The 18848-nt window shown below is 61.3% G+C and overlaps 8 protein-coding genes across 8 annotated transcripts; all 8 read right to left on the minus strand.

The window, feature by feature from the left end:
* Window positions 1–357: 357 nt before the first annotated feature.
* On the minus strand, window positions 358–1074 carry LBRM_01_0090 (conserved hypothetical protein; the record flags this gene model as incomplete). The annotated part of the gene is made up of 1 exon (XM_001561400.1): window positions 358–1074. The coding sequence occupies one exon, from the start codon at window positions 1072–1074 to the stop codon at window positions 358–360; it is 717 nt and encodes a 238-aa protein (XP_001561450.1).
* A 1142-nt stretch (window positions 1075–2216) lies between these two features.
* Window positions 2217–4061, minus strand: LBRM_01_0100 (conserved hypothetical protein; the record flags this gene model as incomplete). The annotated part of the gene is made up of 1 exon (XM_001561401.2): window positions 2217–4061. The coding sequence occupies one exon, from the start codon at window positions 4059–4061 to the stop codon at window positions 2217–2219; it is 1845 nt and encodes a 614-aa protein (XP_001561451.1).
* Window positions 4062–4918: 857 nt separating this feature from the next.
* On the minus strand, window positions 4919–5611 carry LBRM_01_0110 (conserved hypothetical protein; the record flags this gene model as incomplete). Its single annotated transcript, XM_001561402.1, has 1 exon — window positions 4919–5611. One exon carries the CDS (start codon window positions 5609–5611, stop codon window positions 4919–4921), a length of 693 nt encoding a protein of 230 aa, XP_001561452.1.
* Window positions 5612–7148: 1537 nt separating this feature from the next.
* On the minus strand, window positions 7149–7967 carry LBRM_01_0120 (conserved hypothetical protein; the record flags this gene model as incomplete). The annotated part of the gene is made up of 1 exon (XM_001561403.1): window positions 7149–7967. One exon carries the CDS (start codon window positions 7965–7967, stop codon window positions 7149–7151), a length of 819 nt encoding a protein of 272 aa, XP_001561453.1.
* A 730-nt stretch (window positions 7968–8697) lies between these two features.
* Window positions 8698–9660, minus strand: LBRM_01_0130 (conserved hypothetical protein; the record flags this gene model as incomplete). Its single annotated transcript, XM_001561404.1, has 1 exon — window positions 8698–9660. The coding sequence occupies one exon, from the start codon at window positions 9658–9660 to the stop codon at window positions 8698–8700; it is 963 nt and encodes a 320-aa protein (XP_001561454.1).
* Window positions 9661–10764: 1104 nt separating this feature from the next.
* LBRM_01_0140 (glutaredoxin-like protein) lies at window positions 10765–11352 on the minus strand (the record flags this gene model as incomplete). Its single annotated transcript, XM_001561405.1, has 1 exon — window positions 10765–11352. The coding sequence occupies one exon, from the start codon at window positions 11350–11352 to the stop codon at window positions 10765–10767; it is 588 nt and encodes a 195-aa protein (XP_001561455.1).
* A 1455-nt stretch (window positions 11353–12807) lies between these two features.
* Window positions 12808–14529, minus strand: LBRM_01_0150 (conserved hypothetical protein; the record flags this gene model as incomplete). Its single annotated transcript, XM_001561406.2, has 1 exon — window positions 12808–14529. One exon carries the CDS (start codon window positions 14527–14529, stop codon window positions 12808–12810), a length of 1722 nt encoding a protein of 573 aa, XP_001561456.2.
* Window positions 14530–15913: 1384 nt separating this feature from the next.
* LBRM_01_0160 (conserved hypothetical protein) lies at window positions 15914–17008 on the minus strand (the record flags this gene model as incomplete). The annotated part of the gene is made up of 1 exon (XM_001561407.2): window positions 15914–17008. The coding sequence occupies one exon, from the start codon at window positions 17006–17008 to the stop codon at window positions 15914–15916; it is 1095 nt and encodes a 364-aa protein (XP_001561457.1).
* Between the last annotated feature and the right edge of the window lie 1840 nt (window positions 17009–18848).

Raw genomic sequence — 18848 nt, forward strand, 5'->3', positions numbered from 1 at the left:
CCGTAAACGGCGGTGTCGTGGCGGGTGGCGGTGGCACTGCCACAAGTAAGGATTTAGAAACGACGAGGAAGATGAACACCAGAGGGGAGACACGCACAGAGCAAACCCGCCAGGCGAGGGCTGGGGGAGGGGGGCAGCGAATGAGACAGCGCTCTCTCAGACCTCGCGCATACCTCTTTCCCCCACACCCTCTCCCCTTTGCGAGCCCATTGAAGGCGTCGCACCTCTCAGCCTCTGTCGACTTTGGGCCCTCACGCCCCCTCTCCCTTGATGAACCACACCGTCACAGCACCTCCCCACGGCAACGCACGCGACCCCTCTGTCCACGCATGTAAACACGCACACGAGCACTGCAGCTTAGGTACGAGGCGGCTTGTTGCCGCTCATTCGATCCACAACGCTGCCTACAGATTCATTCTCCACAGCTGCCTCCATTGATTCCTTATGTGCCTCCGTCGAGGTGCTCTCAGCAGCCGCAGCCGCTGGTGCGGCCTCGCTGCGCTGCGCGTCCAACTTCCTGCGCAGCGCGGCTTTCCTCGCTGCGATGGACTCGCGCAACTTCTGCAGCGTCTCCTCACGCCTGTCATTCAGCGTCGCCCGCTCCTTCGCGATTGATTCGCGCTGCCGCTCCAGCTCTCGTTTCTTGCGCAGCTCCAGAATGCGACTTTGCAGTTGCGACTCAACACCACCGCTCACCTCGCGCTGCTTCAGCGGCGTGATGATGGTGCGCGCATGCTCCCAGACGATGTCCATCTTCAGGCAGCCCTCCCTGTACTTGAGCTCGTCTACGCGGTCCGAGTCGAGCTCGGCCACCTGCTCGATGGTCCAGATGTTGCGCTCGATGAGCTTCTTGGTGGTGTGGGTGCCGCAGCAGTCGAGCCATGAGACAAACGTGCCGGCCGTCACATCCGGCGCGCACTCGAGGTGCACCAGCCACCAGCGGCGGTCCTCGTTGGTGACACGGCCACTGGTCGCAATGCCACGCGCGCCAAACACCAGCGCCGGTGCCGCTGCTACGGTAGCGGTGGTGCAGCAGCCAATGGGGTGCGTGCACAACAGTAGTAGTCGTCGCATCTTTCTGTGTTGTGATCTGTACTCTCTGTGGGCGTGGGTGGGGGCTGGATGTCTCTTCAACTCCGAAGAGGATGCGGCGGGGAGGCCGTATGGCGGCAGAGAAGGAGTGCAGCAGGAAGGAAAGGAGGCACCGTCAGACAACCCTGCCCGCCGCTGCCAGGTAGGGAAAAGAAGATTACGGTGAGAGAGGAGACTGCCCGACGACACGCACACACGCGCTCCTCTCCAGAGAGTGCTGTAAGTATCGAAGGTGAGAGAATACTCCACTACATGGGGGAAAGGGAAAGAAGAGGAAAGGGGAGGAGGAAAGGAAAGAGAGAAACAGGTGGTCGACGTGGGAGCACGATTGCGAGGCGAACACCATGTGCGATGCGCAGCCTTCGGAGAGAGACGGTGGAGAGAGGAGAGAGGATGTCAGTGTGGAGGGAGAGGACAAAGAACAGAAGCCCCTCAGGCGTGCGCCAGCACGCGTACACGCAAGTGCAAGGAAATATGTGGCGAGTGCCAGGGGCTCCCTCGGTGTGCGCCGTCGTACGGGGGAGGGAGGGGGTGGAGGCTTGAATAATGATGAAAGAAGCACCACAGCGCCTCACGCACTCTGTGACAACACGCCAGACAGACAGAGAGAGACTTGAGATGAGAAAGAAGGAGAAGGGGTGGCAAGGACAAGAAGACGGTTGCAACAGGGGGGGGGGGGGGTGACACACACACACACACACCACCCATTCAGAGACATAGACAGGCATGGCCGCACACCGCCACGTGAACGCACGTCCCCTAATGTATGGGCACCCGAGTGTTCAACACAATGCAAAATCCCCCACCCACCCCCTCCCCCCCAAAGGCAAGCAAAAGGGGCGCACCAGGACGAAGGCGACGTGCAGAGTTGAAGTTGGTGGTGGTGATGTGAAGAGAAGCGCGTCTGAGACGGTTGGACATGGGAGAAAGCGAGAGCGGGGGAAAAACAAACAACAAAGAAACGACCGATGATGCAGCGTCAACAGGGAGAGAGAAGGAGCAAGTCGAAGCCTCAAGGCGGCAAACCACACACACAGAGAAGCAGCCGCTTGCACCTCTCATCGCCACTGCTCTGCATCGCTCCCCTTGTTCATCTCGGTTGATGCTCTGTACAATCGACTCACTCACATCACCGGCTCCTCCGCCTCATCCTCCTCTTCCCAGGGCATCTTGGCAAACTCGACTCTGCTGGCACTTGGCAAGCCGCCGCTGGTGCCGGTGTGGGGCGATGATGTTGCCGACTTCACTGCCGGGGGCGGGGCGGGGGCCGGAGAAGCCTCAGGAGACGGTTCTTGCCACAACTGCTTCGACAGGGCATCCGCCTCCACCACCTGTGGTGGTGCCGGTAAAGCAGCGTCGGCAACATTCACGGCCACCTCATCCGCCACCGTCTTGGCTGTCGCGACAGCAGCAGCAGCAGCGCAAGCATCGCCGTCGACGGATACAGCATGTGGATCCGCGGTGCCTGCCAGCGCATCGCTGTACCACGAAAGCGCCTCCTCCAAGCTGGAGAGAGTCGGCCCCAACTGAGTGTGTATGTTGGGTGCCAGGTCGGTGCGCTGTGAGGTGACATCCAGCACGTCTCTGTAGTGGCGCGCCGTCTCCGCTGCCACGGTGCACCACGGCTCCGCTGCCTCGCCGCGCTTGATGAAGTCTTCCAAAACAGCGACGACCTCTTCGCCGTCGAGGATGTGCCGCAGCACCTCTAGAGTGGTAGAGTGCTTTGTTTGAGCAGCCCGTTCAGGCATGCACAGTGCCACAAGCACCGCAGCCACCTGCCGCTCTGTCACGCACTGGCCAACGCAGTGGACCTTCCAGAAGTAGTTCGCCCAGAAGGTCTCCTCCTTGAGGCGGGCCGGTACCAGACGATAGCGGTGAGCCCGCACCTCGGCAGAGGCAAGCAGGCCCTCCTGCACATCATGGTCAAAGTCGAACAGGCCGTAGAGAGCCCACAAGTCCGTCTCCATGAGTCCGACCTCCGCCAGCAGCCCCACCTCGTCCGGTGAGAGTGTCTTCTCCACCCCATGTCGGTACGTGCCGTCGAGCCCAGCCAGCCGCTCGCTCACAAGAGAGCGCCATTCAGCGGCGCGGTCACGCCACTCCTCCGGTGGCTGTTCCCACGGGGGCAGAGTAGCTGCAGTCGAAGCAGCAGCCGTCATTGGCGCTGTTGGGCCGGAAGCAGCAGTCGCAGATGACGAGGGCGTCATGCCGTGCCAAAGCTCAGAGGAGTGCGCCAGCGCCGACGCGGTTGGTGCAAAAATAGTACCGTTGATGCTCTCGCGCCCCTCGTGGTAGAGTTGGGCGGTGCTGTCAAGCAAGTGGCTCACCGACGTCGTCAGGGAGGAGAAGAGGGAGAAGGCAGTGGTGGCGGCCTGGTGCAGCGGAACATTGATGTTGGTCTCGATGGTGATCTGCAGTGTGAAGGACTTCGGTGCGCCCCTGACGTAGCGCGGGTTGTGAAGCACGTCTGCCGAAACAAACTCTGGGAAGCTCACCTGCGCGTTGCTCGCATTCAGTACTGCCATCTTGGTGGATGTGATCGCCTTTCCCTGCGCCGCCTCGGCCCCATCGTCGCGCCTACACTGCCCTTCCCCCTCCGCCGTTGGGGTCGTGGAGTCGATGGGGAGCACCTCGCATGTCACGGCGCAGCCGCCCGGGAAGTCACTGGGGGGCGAGGAAGACGATACTGCTGTCGATGTGGCCGACCCGCTCGCCGCTACAACCGGCGGCGGGGGAGGTGGGATGAACTCAACGAGTACGCCAAAAGGGTCTGTGGCAGGGCTCGCACTCAGCATCAAGCCGCGCAGCAGCACTACCTTGAACTGATGCCTCCGCGTTGTGGAATTCGGAATCCAGAAGGGGAGGGAGGATAGCTTGTTCTGGCGGTTCAAGTCTTCCAGCCCAGAAGCTTCCCAGCGGTAGATGGTCGTGTGCGCACCCACGTTGCGCACAAACTCAGCGGAGGACATGTAAGCCATCGTTTAAGTGGGGGGGGGGGGGGGGGAGGGGGCAGACCAAAGGGTGCGATGGAAAAGGAGAGGCAGAAAGAGGGGAGAGGTGGGATGCGTAATATGGCGCAGGCACACGTACATCCACACGTATGTGGGTGTGTGGGTGTGTGTGTGTGTGTGTGTGCGCGCGCCTCTGGAGGGTGGAAAAATAGGGCCGTGCGTGGCTGTCTGTGCTGATCGCACAGCGCGGGGGAGGTCTGTGCAACGGGAATGCGCTATGTGAAGTACAGCAAGAACGCTAAGAAACCCGCAGGGCAGTTATGGTTGGGGGGTGGGGGGCTGACTGTACTGGTGAACGAGGGGAGAGAAGAGAGTGTAAGAGGTGGGGGAAAGGGAGGAGCAGAATAGCGAAATGGGCGAGAAGACATGCAAGGTCACGCGTGCCTCTCGCTGCCCCTGCTGCAACGATAGACCACAGCACAACCGTGGAGCCTGAGTGCTGAAGTGAGCTATCTGTGCTCCTGTTGTGCACCAGACCGCCGCTACTCCTCACAAGGAACTCCAACGGGGGCAGGCAGGCGTGTGTCTGTGTAGAAGCGCATCCGTGCGTGTTGATCAGTGCCCAGGGGCGCTCGGCAGCGAAAGTCATGCAAGCGAAAAAGAAGCGAAGGGCTCAGCAGCCGGTAAATCAGTCCAAAGAAGGGAAGAAGCGCAGACATGCACATGCCTACTCAAGCAGTGCGGGTGAGTATGTGTGTGTGGAGGGGGCGGGGGCTGTGACTATGCTGGGCAGACGTCAAAGTAAAGAGTTGAAGAAGGGAAAAACGACAACAGCGCGAGGGTTGAATAACATAGTCAACCTATCCGCTCCATCGCTAGCCCCCCTCGAGCAGCACCACACTCTCCACAACGACGTCATTCACCAGCACTGCCGCCTCCGACATGAGCTTTGAGGTAAGGTGGTCCTTATACGGGCCCATGAACGTCGCTTCGCGGCGGGTCTTACTGAGCAGAATGCCGGCAGACTGCTCTGCGCACCGCACTCGTGCGACGTGGGCGACGGCCTTCCCAATCACCTCGTTGGGCGGCTCGGGGCCGATGGCGGCGAGGTAGCGCTCCATCTGATCGAAAGAAATGGTGTAGAAAACAGTCGCCATGATGTTCACCGACCCGTCACGCACCGCCACCTCCTCTACAACGCAGTTGACGGACTCGCCCGGTTCCTCGAAGACGCCGCGCGGAAGCGTGAAGACGCCGAAGAAGGACGACGGCGGCACTAGCAGCCACGTCCGGCTCCAGTACATCATCGCGGACCCGAAGTACAGCGATACACCGAAGTGCGACACCCGCGGCAGTGACTCCCGGTGCATCTCTCGATCTGCAGAGGTGCACAAGACCGTCTTGCGCCGCGTGTCGTAGACGACGGTCACGCAGCGCGGGTGAACGGGAACGGAGCAGATTTGAATGACCTTCCAGAGGCACAGCAGACCAGCTCCGACCGCAGCAAGCGGCAGAAGCACACCTCCGCTGCTACTCGGCCTCTCCTTGGTAGGAGGAGCGACGGGCATTAATAGACAAGTGTCAGGAGCGAGGTGACAGTGATGAGGAATCAAGAGGGGCCCTGAGTGCAGAAGCCAACGGAAGCAAACGCAAAGAGAAACCAGCCACTTGCTAAGCCAAACGGCAGCAGCAGCGAGCGGCTGGCAAGTCGTGAGGCACGAGACAACGCGCACGTCACGCGTTCGTAGGTATGTCAGCCGCATGCCGTGAGGTAGTGAAGCGCGTATGCGTCGTTGGCGTCGGACAAAACGCCACCATAGTGCGTGGGTGCAAAGGTGGATAGGGAAGAAGCAGAAGAACAAATTGAGGTCAGCAACAGCAGTACGCACGCGTAGTCAACATAGAGAAGAGAAGTAGCGACGGACCGCAGGACAAGGCCGTCATGGAGGCGCCCCGCGGGGACGAGTCGGTCCCGCCGCTGTATGGGAAAAAAAAAAAGAAAAAGGCGCCACAGGCGCAGAGCCAGTCGTCGTCTCTACGATGCGGACGAGTGCGCCCACGATCACGCAAAGGCATCCCACGAGCGTCGGAGTCGTTCTGCTCTCGTGATGGTGTGCGCCCACTCATACGATTCCGCACAGCAAACGCTGATGTGCCTCTGGACTGACGCCTGGAAGCTGCGGGAGCGGGACAGAGGGGAAAATGTGATGGGGGAGACGTCGAAATTGGCCTTGCCCATCACACAGCAGGCGGTGAAGACAGGGCTGTCGTCCTGTCCACCGACGGAGAGAGAAAGTCAATAGTGCGCGAAAAGCCGCGAGCAATCCTGCGAGGGGCCACAAACTACGAAGGGCCGCCACATCATCGAGGCACGAAGAGAAAAACGCCCTCCACACGCACGTGCATGGCGCACGCGCGACACAGCGCCGAACAGCATCACTTTGCTTCTCGCCCCTCCACCTCCCACGTGATGACAGGGAGGGGGGAGCACCTCAACGCGTGGCATCGCCAGAGCCCGCCACCCCCACTCCCTCTCTGTGTGGCGAAGCCACCCGCAGCCCCCCATCCCTGCCAATGCCGAGCCGCCTCTGGGAGTGCCAGGGCCCCGCACCTACGGCCTAGGGGGGTGGGAGGGGGCGGGGATCAGAGCGACTGACCGCCACGGATGTCGGCGGCCAGGGCCCGGATGGCGTGGCGTCGGAGCGACCTGCGACCGTGACCACGCTTGCGCCACCCGCATGGTCGGCAGAGTGTCGGCGTGACTCGAGCGCAACTCACCGGGCCCTCGCAGCCCACTGGCGTGGGGGAGCCCGGGCCACCCCGAGGCGTGCACCAGGTGGCGACCGGCATGATGCGGGTGCGGCTGCGGGGCGGCCTGCGGAGCGGGGGTGGGTGGGCACCACTTGAGGCAGGGGCCGTGCACCGATGACTGCGTCGCGGTACCGCCGTGCCGCGTGTCTACGGCTGCTTCGCACCGCGCGGGTGGGCCTGCGATGTGTTGTCGGGCTAGAGTGGGGAGGCGTTTGGCCTCCTGTCATGTGCGAGTGATGAGTGGGCACGCTGGAGCAGCACTACCCTCTTCTCCTCAGTCTCACACACGTGACCCTAAAAAGGCTCAATGCTGTCAAGCTCCGCCTGTGTAAAGGCCGCAGCACAATGCACCACGCCGCTTTCAGGCAGAAGTCGCAAGATGGAGTTCACCGCTACGCGATAGGTCGGCGCAGCTACCTCGGTCAGCATATTGGTGCGGCGGTACGCCTCCATCGCAACACGGCGCATCTCGCTCTGGGAGGAGAGACGCTGCTCCTCGAAATCCTCAGGGGCGCGCTTGCGGATACGCGCCACGCGCACCGCCTCATCGACGCACAGCAAAAACCCGGCATCCGGTGCTGGTAAGTCCTCTGGCCAGCGGTACACGGCATCACCGCTCGGCGGCAGACTGTCATAGTTGTGGGCATTCGCCAGTGCCATCGCGCAGGTAGAGCACCACCACCGATCGACCACGACTACCGCCGATTGCGACGCTGCGAGGATGTCCTCAGCTGCGATGTAGTTCGCAGCGGAGTAGAAGGCTCTCGCCACGACCTCCTCCTGGCTTCGGAAGGTCTCCCGGACTTCGGCAAACTGTGGCGGCGGTGTGCTCACTGCCATCCCTGACAGCTTCTCGGCCAGTGTACGCGTGATGAGTGTCTTTCCAGTGCCATCCAATCCCTCCACAACGATGACAGGGTGCCTGCGTGCAGAAGCGGCACTTGTCGACGTGCTCAGTGACTCTGCTTGGCGCAGGAAGCTGGAGCAACTTGGCGTCCACCACGGTGGCGACGACTGGGCCACGGCGTGCAGTACCTTGAGAGAGTCTAAGCGGGACCTGTAGACGCTTGTGCCGCCGTGCAGTGTGCGCGACAGGGCGGCGATAGAAGGCATCAGGGTGATGGCGGTAGCACTTCTTTGCGTGCCTCCGCGAAGCGAGGCTCTGCGTGTTTCAGTGCGTGCTGTACGAGGGGGGAGAAGTGGCGAGCCCTTGGATGAGGCGATACACGCTGGCCTAAAGGAAAACAGACAGATGAGCAGAGAGGGGGGAAAGAGGTGGACGGCAGCGGGAAGATGGAGAGAGCACATGCACGTCCACATAAGGAGAGAGTGAGAGCGCTGGGGGACTGAGATGGGGCGAAGTCGAGGATAGATCACACTGACCACGCGCCTCTCGCTCTCTCTCTCGCTCTTTCGGCATCCCTGTGCACAGCTGCATGAAGGAAGCGTGTGTGATGGCGTCTATGTGGCTCTGCCGCCGTGAGTGTGCTTCTACTCGGCTGTACGGCGTCGTTTTCCCTGCGTCTGTGTTATGACACCGCTGCTGCTGCTGCTGCTGCTGGTAGCAAACGTTCGTTGTGCAACCGAACCCCCTCGACTCTCCGGCAGAAGGGGAAAGGTGGAAGGTGGTGCCTTTCCACGGCTGGCCGCCACTTCCACAGCACACGCTGGCCAAAGATGAGCGCACAGACACGCGGATTTGTGTGCTCCACCGCGACCCCCCCCCCTCCCTCCCCAGCCTGTCGAACAGTTCAGTGGGGACGGTAGGAGCGAGCGAGACGGAGACGCGCCCCATCCATCCACCCACTAGCCATGGGCCGCCTCCCCCCCTCTCTCTCTCCGATCAGAGGAGTATCCATCCAGGGCAGTAAAGGTGATTTGACGCCGGGTACGGGTCCTTCACGAACCACCGGGAAGGTGCGATGACGCGGTGGAGTGAGACGCGGTTCAGGTAGGCACCCCACCACGAGAAGGTAGAGTTTGCCATCACAACATCGTTGCACTGCGACATCATCAGCAACTCCAGCACGTCACGCGGCATCAGCCCCGCTGACGGCGACACCGCAGGTGGCCTCGCCGATACCGCGCTTGCCTCCGTTGCGGCGCACACAAGACTCACCAGGACGGCGCCTCGGTACTTTGTGCGAAAATACCCCACAACGGTGCGCCCAAAGCGCTCCTCTTCGCAGAAGACGAGCAAGCGAAGGAACGGCAGCGGCAGTGGGCCGGCAGGCGGCGCGGGGGCCAAATCCACTGACGGCGGTTGCGGCAGAGCAGACGGCGACTGCAAGAGCAGTCCACCGAGCAGCTGCCGCACAGCCGCGTCGTAGTACTCGACGACGTCGAGCTGCTCGAAAACATCGGCAAAGCGCGTGTAGTCGCCGCGCCGCACGTGCAAGGCGACAGTGTGGCACGACCCGCCGCCGTAGTACATGGCCAGGTGCTCGCGCGCAGCGCTCCACAGCTCTGGTGGAATGACGGAGGATATGGTTGGGTAGTCGTCGAAGAAGGCTTCGCTTTGGAAGAAGCCGACCATGTTGAAGACACAGGCCCGCTGCGCATCAAGCAGCACCTTCCGCACCGGTCGAGTCTCGGGTACCGCCACGAAAGGGAGCGGCGGCAGCGGTGGCGAGGACACGCACATCTGAACTCCATGCTGGCTGAGGTTTCGAAAAAGAGAGCCCCAGTAAGTGGGGCGTGGGGCTTCGGCGCTGCTGCTGAACGGCGCTGCCTCCAGGTAGGCCGGTATGCCAGTGCGCTGCGCCGTGGCTAACAAGTTTGCAACAAGGAAAAGCTGGTTGCCCATACCGCCCACAATGTTAGTTGTGAGACGTGCCTTTGCCGGCGACGTTGACAGTGAGGCCGTCGCTGCTGCGCTGGCAGCGAAGCTTCGAGGGGAACCCCTCATGGACGACGATGGTGAGTGAGCCGTTAAGCCTCTGGGCCTCACTGTGTGTAGCGATAATGGCGTGAGGAGGAGGTGTCTTGTGCGGCCGCAGTGTTGGCGAGTTATGGATGTCACGGGGCGGTAGTGGTGGGGGGCGGGGGAGGGGGTCTCTGCTTACAACGCACGGACCTCGGGTAGACACAGACGCACGTGTGAGGCCTCTTTGAAGTCACCCACGGCCGACCCGATCGCAGCCAGTGGAGCGATTCTCAGTTGCAGCGTACGCCTGCACGGAGAGCCGCAGCGCAAGATGCACCATCAAAGGTGGGGGAGGGGGAGGAGCAGTCTGGAGCCATGAACACGCAGGCATGCGCACAGAGAGAGACAAGGTGAGACGGGGGGGGCAGGTGGCAACGGAGAAGAACGACGGCCAGTCGCGAGGCAGCCAATGAAGGAAACCCGGGCAAAGTAAGATGAATAAGATCAGTGATGATAACGTAACGTCGCTGCCAAGGCAGACCCGCCCCCTCCTCCTCCTCCTCCCTCTCAGAGGTAATTTGTGTGTAGGTAACTCGTTGCGGAGCGAGGAGAAAGGGAGGGGGAAAGTGGTGCGAGACGACGACACGTTGTGGTGGTACGGCAAAAAAACTGACGCGCACTCGCTGATCTGCGCCGCACACCACGCAGAGACAAGTGCGCACAGACTCGCACATTATGTACCTCCTCACATGGCCCCCTGTTGTGCCTCATCCACTGCATCATTAGTTGATTTCGAAAGCGGCCTGGACTCCCTCAGGCAGACACACACACACGCACAAATTCAAGCGTGCTCATCCCCATGTCCACGTATCACCGCGAAAGACAGCCAAGCTCGAGTATACACCAGCACCTCTGCGGTCAACTCGCTTTCGGGTACTCATGACAGCCTCTCGACCCGCCTACACCACCCCCGCATCACCACATAGAGGCACCGATGCAGAGGCACGTACCCAAAAAACACAGAGAGAGAGAGACAGCCGACCTCTACGACTTCGCACCGCAGTGCTTGACGCCCTTCTGGTCCAGCAGCATCTGCAAGTCTCCGCTCTCCGCCATCTTCAGGATGATGTCGACGCCACCCACGAATTCACCCTTTATGAAGAGCTGCGGAATCGTCGGCCACTCGCTCACCTCCTTCACGTAGCTGCGCACCACCGGGTGAGCGAGCACGTCGAACGAGGTGTACTCCACCCCAAGGGCCTCCATCACATCGATCATGCGCTTTGAGAAGGCGCACATCGGTGCCTCAGGAACGCCCTTGATGAACACGACAATTTCCTCGTCGCGGATCGTGTCGACGATGTCCTTCTTGATCATGGCAATCTCGTCCTCGGCGAGGTCACCACCCACTATGCGGGGTTGAAAATCAGGGTGGGTCTCCTCCAAGTCTGGATCGCCACCCATCGTCGGTGGTGAATCTTTTGGCGGCACGACTGGAGCCAACCGTACCAAATTGCTGCTGTAGAGCGAGCGCGTCGTCGCAGTCAGTGCACGATTCGGCAGGGCCATGAGCGACGCGCCAGCCGTTGCCAATACACCGCGCATGAGCGGGCGGTAGGAGAACGACAGCATTGGCACCTTCTGCAGAGCCAAGAGTGGCGCACAAGACAACGGCCCGCAAGGTACAACCGAGAGAGAAAAGGCGGAGGAGCGAAAAATGCGCGAGTGGGCAGAGACGCAGGAGTGACAGAGAACCGTTACTTTCGCGTTATCGGTGTGCCACCGCCCTACGTATAATGCGCCTCGTGCCTGAGTTGCTGAAAGCGACCCCCCTCACGTAGACGCGCGCGTGCACGTGTATGGAGCTGCCTGGCTGTGCTCTGAGGCGTGAGCTGGACAGACGCCTGGATGGCTGGTTGGATGGAAAACTCTCTGGGCGAAGAAACGGAAAGACACTTTCGATTTAAGAAAAATCAGCAGAGGAAGTCAAGAGCGCACACACGCACACGCCACGCAGTGAACAAATAGGCAGACTCCTCCCGCCACTCCCTTTCGTTCTCTGTGGAGAGCGTCTGTCTGGGCAGATTACGCAAGTCCCTCCTATAATGATGGGCGCGGAGAGAGTCTCACTCAGTTTGTTGGCGATACGCATTTTTTCGAGGACACGTAAGCTCACGCAAGCACAACACGTCAGTGGTAAAGACGGCAGGCGGAAGAGCGGGGCGAGAAAGAGAGGAAGGGAGAGAGCGACACGTGGGAGGAAGCGAGGAGGTGGTGGCAGCGAAAAACAAGAAGGCCGCACAAGTGCTCGACGAGCACACACGTGCATCAAGCGTGCGTGCGGGTGTGCGTGCGGGTGTGCGTGTGGGTGTTGGGTGCGAGCGCACACTCGTGCATCAGCCCGCAAACGGCGCTTGCCAAGACGTGGTGGTCAGCCGCAGAGCAACGGAAGAAATGTAGAGAGGGGAAGGACCGTAGTGCTTTACGGGGCTCCCGTTCCCCCACCATACCACCGCCACGACCGACACTCACGCCGTCTTCTCAGTAGCAGGGGCACGAAAGACCTGCGACGGTGGAATGGCGAAGGGCAGGTCAGCACGTGCTGCTCGTGTTGCGGTGGTCCGTAATGTTGCCGCGTGTGGGTCACGTGAGTACACGCCTCGTGGAGGGGTCTAACAGAAAAGAGAGAGATAAGTTGCGTGCGCCAGACTGCCGAGTGAGGGGAGAGGCGCTGTGTGTGCCACGTATTCGCTGGGAGAGATGAGGGGTGAGGGAACGTGGTGGGAACAACCAGAGAGAAAGAGGGAAGAAGCTTCAGGAGAGTCGGTTGGGAGAGCGATTCGAGCCACTCACCACACCAGTCACGCTGTCTTTCATCACCGCTCCTGCAGCCTCCCCGCCCCTGCTCCTTCCTCTTTCGCGAGCATCGCTGCGACAAGGACACGCTCAAACAGCCAGAGAGAGGCATATGCAGTCGCCATCCGTCGTCCCTCCTCGCTCTCCTCCTACCCACCATCCCCTGCTCTCTCTCTCTCTCGGGCATCGCCATCGTCATTACGGTTCACTGTACTGCTCTAGTAATTGAAGTCACATATCGCTGTTACTGTCGGAGTCGATTACGAAGCGCTTTAACTCCGAGCGTGTTGCCGGTGCGTGGGGCGCGGAAGCTTTGGTAGCAGGCGCGCCGTTGATGCTCATGGTGGAGGCAGTGCGGCTGGGCGGCTGCGACAATGGGGTCTGCGGGGCCGGCGTTGGCGGCATCTTTGGAGTCGGAATTGCCTCATCAGGGTCGCCCACCGGCGCCTTCACAAGTTCATCATTTGCAGCTGGCGGCTTTGGCTTGGTCGGCGAAGGTACCGGTGACCCCTCCGCTGTATCGCTGGGCCAAGCTTCGTTCAGTGTCGACATGGACGCGGCCGGCGCAAAGACGCGCTCCGGCGACCTCACCGGAATCTCTGTCTCATCTGCGTGGGAGCCCAAGACAGACTTCTGCTCAGCTGCAGCGCCAAAGTCGTCGCCAGGCGCCTCAGCGGGCAGGATGGAGGAGTAGAGAGGCGGCGGCGATGACGTCACCGGCTGCGGTTGGGCCGCCAGCAGGGAGTGCTCAGTCATGGACTGCTGCGCCAGCTGGATGGGCGGTGCCGAGAAAGAGATCTGGGCCGAGTTGAATGCAGCCGAGGCCCCTAGCGCTGGCGTGCCAATAGGCGGGGTGAGGACTGGATCTGCCGGCATTGGCGCAGCAGTGGAGCCGCTAGTTGGCGCGGTGGCTGCTGTGTGCACTTCCTCCTCACCCTCCGCCACCGCCTCCTCATCTTCCTCGCGCAGCTCACTGTGCTGAATCGACGGCAATGGGGACTTTGTCACCGCCGTCTTTCCACGTGCCCCTCGCGCGGTACCGGTTGACGACGACCGCTGCTTCGGCTGAGGTGGTGCGTATTGGTACGTCTTTGCCTTCTCTCGGTTGGTCTGGAAGAGATGCGTGTCGATGCCGAGGTAGCGCTTCTCCTCTGGGGTGAGGTAAGCCGCGATCAGCTCGTGCATGGCGTCATACAACACCTCAAACGCGTCCTTGACCGACTCGACAGCGCGCTGTTGCTGGGGTGTGGGCTTGTTGGCGAGTTGCACCTCACCGTTGCGCTCCCTGCAGGAGCGAGGGTCGGTGCGCATCGCCCTGGTCACCTGGCGCTTCATGTTCCCGCGGCAGCCGTGCAGCTCGGCTACCTCGTCGTAGAGATCGATCAGCCTCCTTGTGACGCTGTTGCGGTAGCGGGCACGCTCCGTGGACGTCACGTAGCCCGGACGAACCTCCGCGATGCTGCGGCTGCGATGCACCTGCCGGGTGCTCGTGGTGGAATGCGGCGACGGTGAGGTGCCGAAGGATTGTCGCCCTCCGGTGGCTGTAGCGCCGCCAGCCCGCCTCCCTCGCACTCGTCCGCCCACATCTTCATAACCTCGCCGAGTCGACGCTGCTGCCGACTTCGGTGAGGTGGTGTAGTAAGCGTGCGGTGCGCCGCTGCTGTCGGCACCACTGCTGCGGTTAAGAACAGATGTCGTGGCCGTCGGGTTCGAGGCTGGAGGCATCGTCCAGAGTGATATGCCCAGCGGTGTCGCCCACTGCGGCGGGCGGTACTCCACGACGGGGGCCGTCAGCATTGCGCTGATGTCGCGAGCGCTACCTCTGTGACGAAGCGGTAGCAGCGTCGCGGTGCGGTAGGGGTCGGCGCCATCGACCACATTGTGCCTCTGTGGGTGGTGATTGTCTTGGACCGGTCGTCGGTGAAGCGAGGACGGTGCAGGGGCGAAGTGCATGGCGCTGCTGAATGTGGACGCACCTGCGCGCTTATATGAAAGCCTGCAGAGCTGGTAGTAGTCGATAAGAAAAAAAAAAAAAAAAACAAAAAGGGCGAGAAAAGGTCGAAAGCGGCAGTGCGGCGGCTGGAGGGTGTGGGAGGGAAACCGATGGGGGAGTGAAATGCGCGTGATGTGGTGAAGTGCAGTATAAAAGAGGCAACACGAGTGGGCGGGAAAGAAAAACGAAGGAGGAGAAGGGAGGGGAGGGGAGGGGGGGCGGCGGCTGATAGTGAGAGGGCCGAGTCAACGTCGTCGTCGCTGATGTGGGTGCGGTTGCGGGCTGTGTCGCACCCACACCCAAGCAGCGCACGGAAGGGAGGAAAGTGTAGCAGGGAAGAATGGTGGGGGGAGTGCGAGCGTTTCTACGTGGGTGTTAGAGCCATGAAAGACCCTGGGGCAGCAAGAAATAGGACTAGCACAGAGCAGGGACTACGACAGTCGTAGAGAGAGCAAGTAGAGGAAAAATAAGATCCCCAGCAACCATGCAAAGTGGCAGTAGTGAGAGAGTACAGCGCAGAGGGGAGAAGAAGGCGAGCGAGAGATAATGAGAGTCCGCGCCCTATGTCCTGTCTCTGCGCCCATGCTTGTTTGTCCATGGCATGCACTAGTCATGCCGCTTGCCTCGGTGCCCCTGCGCGGTGTGCGCACCGACTGCACCCTCCCTGTGATTTGTCTGTTTTTTTTTTTTCCATTTCGTTTTGAGTGCGCAGCGGCACCGAATGGCGGCGGTTGCCGCCGTTGCTGAGGGCGATTTCGGCAATAATGTGGTCGTTTTCCCTCCTGTGTTTGCCTCTAGTGACTCGTTCACGGAAAGCGCGCACTCGACCCCTCTCCCTCCCTCCCTCCCTCTCCCTCCCTCTACCCACCCCCCTCCCCCTCTCTTGCGGCGCTGGCGGAGATCGATGGAGATGGGGAGGGGGGTGGGTAAGGGAAGAAGAAGGACTCAATGAAAAGAGAGTAGTCGAGGGAGAAGGGTGGCGGTGGCGGAAGTAAAGTGTGTGTGTTTTTTTTGGGGTGGGGGGAGGGGGGGAAGGGGAGGTGCGTGGTCCCATGTCCCCATCTACGAAGGCAAGCAAGAGTTAATAGCGTGTGTATTGACAACGGAAGAAGACACGAGAATGCGCAGAGGGAGGTGAGAAGGGGAGGAAAAGAACGACGGTGACAAGCGCACGCGCACCATATGGGGTCACAACGCCCCCCCCTCTCTCTCCCTCCTTGGCACCAATCAGGGGGGCCTTTTCTTTGGTATGGCAGCGTTCAGGGAAACACTAACGACAAGAAGCATGAAGGCGCCCATAAAGCTGAGAACCTACCGCACGCTCCCCTCGTTGCATGTGCCCCCTCAGCAGCGAGACCGCGTCGAGCTGGTGCCGGTCAATGCACTCGAAGACGTCGATGAAGCCGTCAAAGACAGAGAGGATGATCTCGGAACCGCGGCGTGTGCCAAGCTGGTGTGCCGTGGTGGCGCCGCCCTCGCTGATGTTGATGCACTGTGCCGGCCTCGTCGTCTTTCTCCCTCATCCTCACTCCTCGCCTTCAGTTCGCTAATACGCACCTGATACTGCTTGCGCAGCTCCTCTAAAAGTGGATCGTCGCCGGTGCCTCGGCTCCTACGGGAGGACTTGCAGCTGTCCGTTCGCCTGTTGGAGTTGGAGCTCACCAGCCCCGCTACGTCGCTGTAGTGGCGGTGGTGGTGGTGCCCGTGGCGGCTGTGACGGCGACCACTATGTTGCCTACTTGGGGTGTGGAGGGCGACAGACGCACTCGACGTGGAATGCCTCACGTGCCCACTCCCCGCACCTCCTGGAGACGATAAAATTGACGCTGTCATTGCTGGCAGCGTGCGCTGTGGTGAGGTGGAGATGCTCTGCGAGCGTGACATCACCACCTCTCGGTCGATGTCCGGCGCGCGGAGGTACGCCGGATTTGCGCCCATCGAAATCTTCTCCTTATCCGACAAGAAATGAGCAGCGAAGCGCACCGACGTATTGCGTAGCACCTGCAGCGCATCCTCCACGTCATGCAGTATTGTCTCCTGCAACTCAATGCCCTGAGAAGCGGCAACAGAGATCGGAATGTTGTCTGGGATGCTGTCCCGCCGCCGGAGGTGCCACTCGTCCCGCACGTCCGCGAGGATGTCTGGGTGCAGCTGCATCGCCGTCCTCCACACAGGCCGCAGCTGCGTGCGCATGGTTGCGTGGAGCGACTCTACATTGTTGTGGAACTCTGCGTAGCTGCGCACTGCCTCGTCCCGCACCCAGGCAGCATCCTCGAAGGTATCAACGCTGCTCTGAACCACCTCCTCCGTTAGCAGTGGCGGCGTGAAGGCCCCGTTGACATACCTGACCACCTGCCCCCTCCAATCCGCGCAAGACGCATCACCTATGCCACCTTGCACGCTGTGCAGAGCACCACTGGAAGGCTGCGCTAGTACCATCACGATGGCATCGCGCACTGCCAGCGGCACATCTGCCCAGTCACCGTCGCCGCGCGCCACTGCTCTCGCCACGCGAAACACAGCAGACTCCCTCGCGGGCATCCTTGGTCTAACAGCTCTCTTAATATGTATGTGTGCGCGTGTGCGTGCGTGTGTGTGAGGGGACTGGGGGGTCTGCCGATACGTATGCCTCTCGCTCGCTCTCTCTCTGTGCGGGTGTACTTGACAACGTTGAGCTCATTCACGCACACACGCGCGCGCGCGAGAGAGAGAGAGGGGAAAGAGAGAAGGAGATGAGAATGAGGGCGCAGTTGAGCAACACAACGTGGAAGCGCTCGCGGCATTGCGTAGGCATTAGAGAAGACACAAGCACAGACACCCGCACGCGCAAAGCGGGGGCGCCCCCTCCCTCCTCCCACTCAGCAAGCAGAACACAACTTCACTCTCCATCAAATTCCCCCTACCTCACCCAAAGAAAATATCTGATGTTGCCGTCTGACGACAAGGCGCAAAGGTGCGTGGTGCAGTGCGTGTGTGTAAAGGAGAGGAAACGCGCGGCGTGAAGAGAGGCAGCGTGAGCAACACGACGAGAACACTTGCAGCCCTCACACACGCACACACACACACACACACACACACACACACACACACACGGAGCGTGAGAGGGGGTGGGTGGAGTGCGCCTTAGCGACGTGCTGTATGAGCAGAGTGCCAGGACACAGGCACAGCCTGTGCTAACCAAAGTTCTCGTTTCACCGTTTGCTTGCTGCTCCAGCGTGCCCACTCATCACTCGCACATGACAGGAGGCCAAACGCCTCCCCACTCTAGCCCGACAACACATCGCAGGCCCACCCGCGCGGTGCGAAGCAGCCGTAGACACGCGGCACGGCGGTACCGCGACGCAGTCATCGGTGCACGGCCCCTGCCTCAAGTGGTGCCCACCCACCCCCGCTCCGCAGGCCGCCCCGCAGCCGCACCCGCATCATGCCGGTCGCCACCTGGTGCACGCCTCGGGGTGGCCCGGGCTCCCCCACGCCAGTGGGCTGCGAGGGCCCGGTGAGATGCGCTCGAGTCACGCCGACACTCTGCCGACCATGCGGGTGGCGCAAGCGTGGTCACGGTCGCAGGTCGCTCCGACACCATGCCATCCGGGCCCTGGCCGCCGACATCCGTGGCGGTCAGTCGCTCTGATCCCCGCCCTCCCACCCCCCTAGGCCGTAGGTGCGGGGCCCTGGCACTCCCAGAGGCGGCTCGGCATTGGCAGGGATGGGGGGCTGCGGGTGGCTTCGCCACACAGAGAGAGAGTGGGGGTGGCGGGCCCTGGCGATGCCACGCGTTGACGTGCTCCCCCCCCCTCCCCGCTATCAGACTATTTGGTGTTCACCAGATTTCATAGTATACCCATGTGCCAGTCACTCACAGCTGCCATCTCACAGCAGCAGCCGCATCTGTAAGCGCTGCCGTCTGTCCTGAGCGAAAGGCGATGACTGACAGGGGGGGGGGGGAGGGACTGGCCAGTGAAAGACACAAAGTTTTAGAATGTTACCGCCGAGAGCGGTGAAGAGGGGGGGGGAAGAAAGAGCGCCAGACACCTGCGACGAGTTGTACGCGAAGCACACGCGCCTTGTTGCACAGCCCATGTTGGGTGTCACACACACGAGAAACACCCAAGAGCCACACGATGACCATGGCGAGGACAGCCAACGAGAATGACGGAAAGCGAGACTGGAGGTCTCGGACCGGCAGACAGCGAGAAGCCGCGACGCAAGAAAACGAAGAGGTCAGAGGAAAACGCGCCAACCTCAAAAGCGCGTACGTCCAACGACCGACGAGGGCTGT

This window comes from Leishmania braziliensis, chromosome 1, assembly GCF_000002845.2.
Source record: "Leishmania braziliensis MHOM/BR/75/M2904 complete genome, chromosome 1".
Lineage (NCBI taxonomy): Eukaryota > Euglenozoa > Kinetoplastea > Trypanosomatida > Trypanosomatidae > Leishmania > Leishmania braziliensis.